Here is an 11,068-nt window from a genome sequence, read left to right as displayed (position 1 = left end):
ACTAATTCTTGTCCTGTAAGAAACATATCGCTTGCTGAATCAACAGAGCATCTCGTCTGAATCAAATTAACTCTATAATGCAATAATGTCTTAACAAAACAGGTTTAATTAGACCATGACAATATGCTTGTACCAACACGACGTCTGTAGTCCACCTTGTACACTGCAAGACAAACACCCCTTCTTGACACAACAGAGCGTCAAATTGGGTAAATCTAGGTGCCACGGAAACCTGTTGGATACAACTCCGACATCGCCTGCGGGCCTGGATAAAATGCGCCCGGGCATTCTTTTGTAATCGACAGGACTGTCTTTCTATTCATTCATGCTTCAGTGATCTGTGCTAACCGGTTCTCGACTTCTGAGGTGAGGGGTGACACAGGGTGATCACACAGTTGTCCACATCTAGCTGCAGTCTAGCGCCGAGAGGCGGGTGTGTGGTGAACGGGTGTCGGCGAGTGGAGTACTGCACGCGGAATATTACTTTTAACGTTGTATAGTGACGTGAACAAGATGCACCCAGGTCTGTTGCCAGGTAAGATGTTGTGTCATGGTTTTTGTATGATTGTGTGAAGAATTATTTGACAACTGCATGGTGATTTTTTCGCTGGTGAAAAAGTAGGCAATATCGGAAAAGGCAACATAGCAACGACTGTGGTTTATTTCCGACATTGGGTTTTTAAAAAATCCATTACTGTTCAAATTAGACGTCTCACGAGGCTAAAAACTTGAACATATCATTGTCTTTATCACATGCTCGTGCTACAGCTTTGTTATACCTGCATGTCAATAATGACTATTTCTGTGTCAACTATTGCTTAGAACGCTCACGGAGATGTATTCAAACACACACACACACACACACACTCGCGCGCATCAGTTCTAAATGTGTTTAAATGCACGCAATATGACTGAAGTAAACACATAGTTCACGAAACAAATCATGCGCAAATTATAGCCCTTACAGGTAATGTTACTTTTGTCTGATTTCTAGCACACATTTAATCTGACGGTATTCCCTAATAATCTCCGTCGCCCAAACGTGCAATTCTATTGGACGGCGCCGAGTCGGACTCTACACGAACATACAACAGCGTTAAGGACATGTCTGACCATGAAAGAATCACTTCACTGGCTAATAGAGCGTTTACACACATTGGTTCAGGTGTACTGGTGCTTGGTGTATGACTGACCGACTTGGCCCAACAAAGGGTCACACTTCGGACGTAAATACACATCGTAAATATCATCACAATCACACAAGTAAGACCTGTGTCTGTATCCAATGTAAGGAAAAATGACCGAAGACACGTTATGCTTCCTTGACCAGACATAATGTTGGTGTATGATCACTGTGTCTTATGATGGCCAATCAGATCACACATCAAGGCAGATGACACATTCGATCACCAGATGATATATTTCAAACAAAAAATAAAAACAGCGAACAGCTCAAGTCAGATCAACCCGTAAAGAGAGACATCTTTGTTAAAGTAACTTCACGTCAACCCTCTATCACCAAACACTGATTGGTCAATACTGACTAAATGCTTGGATACTGTCTGAAAGTCGTGATATATAATATGATTATTCATTTCAAGGATCATACTTCCGATTTTGTGATTATATAAAAACGTTTATTCTGTTTTTGGTCGTCTTAAGATCTAGTTGAACGTTGTTCCTAACGTCCCAGCATTGTGAACCCGTAGCTGCTGCTCAGCTGTAACCAGAGCATGACGATCACCAATTACTGTTTCTTGTAGCCGATGTTGATGAATATTTAATTTCCAACTCTCAATATAGTCACTTGCGTAAATAAAAGAGGAAGAATGAGATTTATTTACGCGCCGTGTGTTGTAGTGAACAGCAACAGAAAGCCTCAAGCCACGAAAGGCTGTATCCATCTTTCTGGAAACGAGACACAAAATCCATTCATCTGATACTCAGTTAAGGTATAATATATGTTATACAATAGATTCCTAATACGATTAGCCATCCGTATTTTACACACATCAACGTGCATCGACTGCTACATTGTACCGTTCTGAACTCACAATCATCTAACTGGACATGATATACACAATCAGAAGCCAGTCAGTGACACACAGCATAGCACACACTTGTTCATTGTATGGCATACAGCTCAAAGTCGTACATAGTACAGCATATAACTGACACTTATACATTATATAGCATATAGAACATAGGCAGCCATGCACCATATATCATAGCACATATAGCCAGTCATATAGCATAGCACATATAGCCAGTCATATAGCATAGAACATATAGCCAGTCATATAGCATAGAACATATAGCCAGTCATACAGCATAGAACATATAGCCAGTCATATAGCATAGAACATATAGCCAGTCATATAGCATAGCCCATATAGCCAGTCATACAGCATAGAACATATAGCCAGTCATACAGCATAGAACATATAGCCAGTCATATAGCATAGCCCATATAGCCAGTCATACAGCATAGAACATATAGCCAGTCATACAGCATAGAACATATAGCCAGTCATACAGCATAGAACATATAGCCAGTCATATAGCATAGAACATATAGCCAGTCATATAGCATAGCCCATATAGCCAGTCATACAGCATAGAACATATAGCCAGTCATACAGCATAGAACATATAGCCAGTCATACAGCATAGAACATACAGCCAGTCATACAGCATAGAACATATAGCCAGTCATATAGCATAGCACATATAGCCAGTCATACAGCATAGAACATATAGCCAGTCATACGCCGTATAGCATAGTACACATAGCCAGTCATATAGCATAGAACATATAGCCAGTCATATAGCATAGCACATATAGCCAGTCATACACCATATAGCATAGTACACATAGCCAGTCATATAGCATAGCACATATAGCCAGTCATATAGCATAGCACATATAGCCAGCCATACACCATATAGCATAGCACACATAGCCAGTCATATAGCGTAGCACATATAGCCAGTCATATAGCATAGCACATATAGCCAGTCATATAGCGTAGCACATATAGCCAGTCATACGCCATATAGCATAGTACACATAGCCAGTCATATAGCATAGCACATATAGCCAGTCATACGCCATATAGCATAGTACACATAGCCAGTCATATAGCATAGCACATATAGCCAGTCATACGCCATATAGCATAGTACACATAGCCAGTCATATAGCATAGCACATATAGCCAGTCATATAGCATAGCACATATACCCAGACATACACCATATAGCATAGTACACATAGCCAGTCATATAGCATAGCACACATAGCCAGTCATATAGCGTAGCACATATAGCCAGTCATACGCCATATAGCATAGTACACATAGCCAGTCATATAGCATAGCACATATAGCCAGTCATACGCCATATAGCATAGTACACATAGCCAGTCATACAGCATAGCACATATAGCCAGTCATACGCCATATAGCATAGTACACATAGCCAGTCATATAGCGTAGGACATATAGCCAGTCATAAACGATATAGCATAGCACATATAGCCAGTCATATAGCATAGCACATATAGCCAGTCATACGCCATATAGCATAGTACACATAGCCAGTCATACAGCATAGCACATATAGCCAGTCATACGCCATATAGCATAGTACACATAGCCAGTCATATAGCGTAGCACATATAGCCAGTCATACACCATATAGCATAGCACATATAGCCAGTCATATAGCATAGCACATATAGCCAGTCATACGCCATATAGCATAGTACACATAGCCAGTCATACGCCATATAGCATAGTATATATAGCCAGTCATACAGCATAGAACATATAGCCAGTCATACGCCATATAGCATAGTACACATAGCCAGTCATATAGCATAGCGCATACAGCCAGTCATATAGCATAGCGCATACAGCCAGTCATACACCATGTAGCATAGTACATATAGCCAATTTCTCTCAACATAGCACAGTGCACGGGAAGGTGAATTGCTGCATGTATCACAATCCCCTGACACACAAACAAAGGCGCCCGTCATCCACACTGTTGTTGTCAATCCATCATCACAGCTTGTCCCGGGGCCTATGTTTACCACCTATAGTGTACCAGCCTGCATGGCCTTTTGCTTCTGTCAGTCAACCAGTGTGCATATTTGCAGGGACATATTTCGTACCATATGTACAGAAAATCATAGATTAAAACACCATTAAGCTATAAACGAATGGACAGAAAAGGAGTGAGTGAGTTTAGTTTTACGCCGCACTCAGCAACATTTCAGTTGTATGGCGACGGTCTGTAAATAATCGAGACTGGACCAGACAATCCAGTGATCAACAACATGAGCATCGATCTATGCAGTTGGGATGCGGTAACATGTGTCAACCAAGTCAGCGAGCCTGACCACCCGATCCTGCCAGTTGCTCCTTACGACAAGCATGGGTTGCTGAAGACCTTCACGAGTTACAGAAATGGAAGTATTTACTATCGACCCGATCATTTGGTTTGAGAGTTGATTAGTATTTCAGATACCCCGTGCATATCACGGAGGTAGGTTAGTAGAGGTGGTGAGTTCAAAATGACCAACTCGCAATGTTAACTGATTCGTATCCCAGATTCTGCTAGCGGATCCTGTCACGATTAAGGGACGTAACTATGCACAGCGAGATGCAAATTCTTATTTATTGCATAGAGCGACGTTTCGATGTAGAATTTCGTTCTAGAATGCCCATCAAACAATGATTAATTCTTCGTTCGTTAAGCGACCTTTTTCACACCAAAAAGACATACATGTGTCCATGTCCTACAATCCCCCGTACCAACTGTTGCTGTACTCCCTGATGTTGATGTGCAACGATTCCGTCACGATCCAACCAAACAGTTTTCTAGCAGATCGTACCCATGACTGCACACCCCCGTCCATCCATCGCAATACTGAGGTCTTAGAGCTGGGTGCTACCCTATCATTGTGTCCTGGATATTTCAGTCTTTATTTCTTGGATGACATCTTTCATCCATCAAATTTTGATCTTTAGCAAATTATGGTTTAGTTCATGTTTACCTAGGTAGCATCGTATGTAGCATCATGTCACAGAGTGTGCAAGTGGTACAACAATTTAGACAATGGTAGAGCATGTATGTCGCTTATCACCTGACTGACTTGGATATTTCTGGAGTCGTGGTCACAGAGTGCGATGTCTTTACAACAACTGCGGACCAATCAATGACGGAATGTTGTACTACCCGAACACCGTGTCAGTACAGACAGGACATAATATCTACAGTAATGTGAAATAATGTGTGTACTTTCACTTATTTTGAGATCCTTGAGAGGCATTTAGAAGATGGTGAATAACACGAGCGGGCGTTTCTGGGCTACTTCTTGCCCCTTCTTCTGGTGATGAAGAAGGGGCAAGAAATAGCCCAGAAACGCCGTGTTATAAGAAGAAGTTGCCATCCATATACTCTTCTTATATGTAACTTATTGTGATCAGCATACGTTAGCAGTATTTTACACAGGTCATACTGACACATAAACTCAAGACAAAATATTGCAAAACTGAATTGTTCACATTTTATTATATATCAAGTACAGTAATAAACCGTGACCTCATAGAAACGCGTCACTCTCGCTGTTGGTGGTGCACTGTAAAGACCTTTGATGATGTAGCAGCCATATTGGAGCATCCCTGGGGGACTGACGTCAGTGTCCTGCTGCCCCCTCCCCTCGGGATCAGCGTGTCACGGTGTGTGTGTGCGTGTCGGAGTGGGAAGGGCCAGTTTCCGCTGCATGGTCCGATGTTTTATCCGCCTCTACGACGTTTTGTCTGCCTCTACGATGTTTTGTCTTCCATTATGATGTTTTGTCCGCTTTTACGATGCTTTGTCGGCATTTGCGATATTCTCAATAAGATGTTGATCCATGTTTGAACTATTATTTGTGTAAGGAAAATTGCAGGCTATGGCATCTTGATCCTAAAGTGTGATGGTACAGAAATACTGGGAGAGAGTGAAGTAGGTTTGGATTTGAATAGAGGATGGTTGAGGAACTGGAAAATGGTTTTCAAGGGAGGATTTCGTTGGATATAAGATGTGGAATAGGGTGATGCATTGTAAGGATGGATGGTTGATGATGTCGGAAGATGGGTCATGACACCAGGTGTTGTATGCTATAATGATACGAGGTGTCAGGGTTTGTTTTAACTGACATGTTTGGTATCAAGAACTAGCTCATTGCTCATACTTTCATAGATAAATCAAACATATATGTTCAAGGTTATGTAACTTCTCAATTCCATGGCCATGGCCGAAGGTTTTACTACCCAGAGGTCGCATTCCGCCATTGGACAGCCATTATCCGTGATCACTACTGCTACCTGTGCACTTAGGCTTTGTTGTGTGTGGGCATCAGAGCGTTTAACACCGCAGGTATAAGTGCCAAGATATTACCTGAAGCAGTCAACCGTTGGCTGTCATTATCTGGCTATAGAGGACGACAGGTATGAAAGTAATTACTTCACGTCAAATATGCGCATTGGATTACCACAGTGTGTGCACACACAAGGCTTCAAATGCTCCCGTACATCACGCCTATCGTGATGATGGATTAGAAGGCAAGGAAAGTTCAGGGATTATATGTATAGTAATTAACCTCATGCTAGCTATACAGTGATTGGTGTTTTCTACTTTCCACCTGCTTCTTTAGTCCAAACTAGGATCTCTAGGCTTCATGTACCCTCTATGTAAAAATAACAATAAGGCGTTGCTTCTCTAAGTGTCATTTTAGAAGTTAGGACATACAAATTTGAACACACTTTATGGATAACAACTTCTTTTATAACGTGAGTGCGACGTTTCGATACAGAACATCAAGAAGAGGAGGGGATGTATATATAAAACACAACATAATTAACATAATTGGCTAGACAGTAAGCTCGGCAAAGGAAAAGCCGTGGAGGTCAGCGATGTACAAATAAAGGGGTAGTTACTCTACTGGTACGTGTGCACTTACGCATTGTTGTTGTGTGTACGACAGGTAAAGGTACAGGTATTACCTGAAGCAGTCAACCTTGGCTGATGTTACTGATGTTGACTGTTTGGGTTCATGTACCTTCTGTGTTATAATAGTGTTCTTGGATTTCTTGGCTTAATGTGCCCTCAGAGGTAAAATAATGTTCTCGGATCTCTAGTTTTGATGTACCCTCTATGTTATTCAATGTTCTCGGATCTCTAGTTTTGATGTACCCTCTATGTTATTCAATGTTCTCGGATCTCTAGTTTTGATGTACCCTCTATGTTATTCAATATTCTCGGATCTCTAGTTTTGATGTACCCTCTATGTTACTAGTATTCAATATTCTCGGATCTCTAGTTTTGATGTACCCTCTATGTTATTCAATATTCTCGGATCTCTAGTTTTGATGTACCCTCTATGATGTAGTAGCTAATCTGTTCATTGAACCGTAAATGTTGTTGTTTTAAGGCGTCTGCGAACTGCCTGTCTGCGTCATGGGAGAACACCTGATGTACCCCTTGCGTTGATAATTGTTCTCGGATTTCTAGGCTTGGTGTAGTCTGTCATACAGACCCTGAAACAAATATATCCAAGAAAGACCATGCAAGTCTAGAATGTATGGCAAGTCTAAACTTCTTCAGTTTTCCTTTTGGAGATTATTAACATAACGTAAGACCTATTGTTTTTGTGTGTGTAAATTATAGTCATTTCAGAGACTAGGTGGTAGTCTTGGGTTGATGTGACTCTTAGTCAGTGTGCAGGGTTGATGAAGCCTCTGTGTCAGTGTATGCTCTCCGATCTCCAGCCCGAAGGGGATCAGAAAGTAACACACAATGTTCATCAGCTCCTCAAGACCCGCGGGCATCTTCACACACCCCTCGTGAATGTGTGAATGACTCGTGACGTGTGTATAAGTAATGGCACATATGGTTATACGTCGTGTCTGTTGTACACATGTCACGTTCTCGGTTATATTAAAATTTCAGCGAGGAAATGAACAAACGAATCCGAACACCCGTTCCCACACTCCAAACTCCATTACTCCGGGGTGTGTGCATGACCTCAACATGGGTGTACATTATATTCTGAATATTGAGTGTCCTTGACGCGGTAGGCGACAGTTCGTTTTTCTTCCACACAAGGTGGCTTCCTTTCTTCCACTGACCCGTGAAGGTCCGGGTTAGAATATTGGCCTTCAGTAACCTATGCATGTGGAAATAGGCGACTAACGGGATCGGGTGGTCGGGCTCGCTGACTTGGTTGACACATGTCATCGGTTCCCAATTGCGCAAATCGATGCTCCTGCTGTTGATAACTGGATTGTCTGGTCCAGACTCGATTATTTACAGAGTGCGGCGTAAAGCTCAACTCACTCACTCCTTTCTTCCATATACTGCTGTGACGTAAAGACGTGTGCGCTGACTGGATGTTAGCTAGAATTACTGACACGCCAACGCTGAATTAACGTCAGACCTTCTATATCATATACGCCAGCGGTATAACCGTGAAGTCAGCACGAATTATGCAGTTATCTCCTGTAACCCAGTTCCTGGGAATAATCTGTTGATACATCAAGGGTCACTGTCAGAGAACAACCAGTCGCCGTTATCCGTCCAGACACATTCCATGAGATGTAAAGAGTACATTTGTGATCAAAGTTATATACACATGGATACAAGTATCGCAACATCCCATATTTTCCATAGTTTCAGTATGTTACCATAGCCAAAGGAAAGTATCCAAATCTCAAATCACTATCTCGATAAACTGACATTCGTGGAATAACTAAATAACAAATCTTAAGACAAGGTGAAAGAAAAACAGGTTTTGCCACAGAAGCAAACATGGTAAAAAGTATTCATTTTGTAATGTTGATAAGTATGATCGTATAAGTCATTTTCAAGATTATGGCATAAAATCTTCAAGAAATCAGATAAGTATCAATAACAGAACGCATTGCCAATATCTGGTGTACCCACCGCCAACTGTAAGAACAACCCTCGCCCTCCTCCTCAATGACTCTATCGGACGTTGAATTTGACGTTGGGGTATTGCGGTTTATTCTTGATGGAGGGCGTGTTCCAATGCATCAATGGGGATGTCTCTGGCCTACTGTGAGGCTCATAATGTTCCAGACATGCTCAATGGGACTGAGATCAGGATTGATCTGGATTGAAGGTGGAGTTGCTGATGAGATGCATCTAAGGAACGCGCTCGGGGTTGTCCTGCATTGGTTTGCTGATGGTTGCTGGTCAGTCACGCAATAGCCCCAATTGACATGCCAGCATTCCGCATACACAGTTCTTCGAACACTTGTCGGCTGAGGAGGCCCATATTTGTTTTTCAACAACGAAATCCACTGCTGTTTTCCTCGTAATTGATCTGTAGGATCCGTTTGCTTTGTGACAGGTTCACGTATTGCAAGTGATGCTTGAATTCGATCTCTGCAAGCATATATCTAAAATCAAAGTAAGGAGTGTTAAAATAATCATACAAATAAACATGATTATGATATGAATATAAATAACTATATGGGGGTTAAATATCATAGTTGATGCGATACCCTTTTGTGTTTATACATTAAGTGTTGTACGAGGATACACATTCATTGTTGCATGTTCCGTGTTTCAGAGTTGTTGGTGGTGTCGTCGTTGACCCTGCTGGTGGCGCAGGCTGTTCCCACTGTTCGCATCCCCAACGGAAATGGAACGCGTTTAGTAGCAGCCGTGGGAAAGACCGTGGAGCTAGAGTGTGTAGTGACCGGTATAGACGGGATCAAAGATGTTCAGGTAATGAGTGAGTGAGTGAGTGAGTGAGTGAGTGAATGAGTGATTTAGGCTTTACGCTGCGTTTAGCAATATTCCGGCACTATCACGGCTTCACAAGAAATCAGCTTCACATATTGTAACCATGTTAGGAATCAAACCTGGGCCTTCGGAGTGTCGATCGAACACTTTAACCATTAGGCTACCCCACCGTCCCAGTAACAGAGAGAAATGTGTGCTTCATGGACATGTCCGTTAGTTTCAAAACAGCTCCAGATTTGGCGTGACAAGCAAACACTTTAACCATTAGGCTACCCCACCGTCCCAGTAACAGAGAGAAATGTGTGCTTCATGGACATGTCCGTTAGTTTCAAAACAGCTCCAGATTTGGCGTGACAAGCAAACACTTTAACCATTAGGCTACCCCACCGTCCCAGTAACAGAGAGAAAATGTGTGCTTCATGGACATGTCCGTTAGTTTCAAAACAGCTCCAGATTTGGCGTGACGAGCGAACACTTTAACCATTAGGCTACCCCACCGTCCCAGTAACAGAGAGAAATGTGTGCTTCATGGACATGTCCGTTAGTTTCAAAACAGCTCCAGATTTGGCGTGACAAGCAAACACTTTAACCATTAGGCTACCCCACCGTCCCAGTAACAGAGAGAAATGTGTGCTTCATGGACATGTCCGTTAGTTTCAAAACAGCTCCAGATTTGGCGTGACAAGCAAACACTTTAACCATTAGGCTACCCCACCGTCCCAGTAACAGAGAGAAAAGTGTGCTTCATGGACATGTCCGTTAGTTTCAAAACAGCTCCAGATTTGGCGTGACGAGCGAACACTTTAACCATTAGGCTACCCCACCGTCCCAGTAACAGAGAAATGTGTGCTTCATGGACATGTCCGTTAGTTACAAAACAGCTCCAGATTTGGCGTGACGAGCAAACACTTTAACCATTAGGCTACCCCACCGTCCCAGTAACAGAGAAAATGTGTGCTTCATGGACATGTCCGTTAGTTTCAAAACAGCTCCAGATTTGGCGTGACGAGCAAACACTTTAACCATTAGGCTACCCCACCGTCCCAGTAACAGAGAGAAATGTGTGCTTCATGGACATGTCCGTTAGTTTCAAAACAGCTCCAGATTTGGCGTGACGAGCAAACACTTTAACCATTAGGCTACCCCACCGTCCCAGTAACAGAGAAAAATGTGCTTCATGGACATGTCCGTTAGTTTCAAAACAGCTCCAGATTTGGCGTGACGAGCAAACACTTTAACCATTAAG

At 42.3% G+C, this 11,068-nt stretch overlaps 1 protein-coding gene across 1 annotated transcript in view; it reads left to right on the top strand.

Annotated features, from left to right (window-relative positions):
* The first annotated feature begins 255 nt into the window (after window positions 1–255).
* The window catches only part of LOC124286101 (fibroblast growth factor receptor 3-like), a 38,486-nt gene continuing 27,673 nt past the window's right edge, over window positions 256–11,068 (top strand). The window contains exons 1-2 of the mRNA XM_046722432.1: window positions 256–535; window positions 9,647–9,804. Coding sequence (XP_046578388.1) covers window positions 514–535; window positions 9,647–9,804 — 180 coding nt within the window. The 5' untranslated portion in view covers window positions 256–513. The remainder of the gene's footprint in view (window positions 536–9,646; window positions 9,805–11,068) is intronic.

Source organism: Haliotis rubra, unplaced genomic scaffold, assembly GCF_003918875.1.
Source record: "Haliotis rubra isolate DU_JTF1 unplaced genomic scaffold, ASM391887v1 Scf376, whole genome shotgun sequence".
Lineage (NCBI taxonomy): Eukaryota > Metazoa > Mollusca > Gastropoda > Lepetellida > Haliotidae > Haliotis > Haliotis rubra.
Note: the sequence above shows the minus strand (reverse complement) of the source record. Positions and strands in the feature narration are given on the sequence as shown.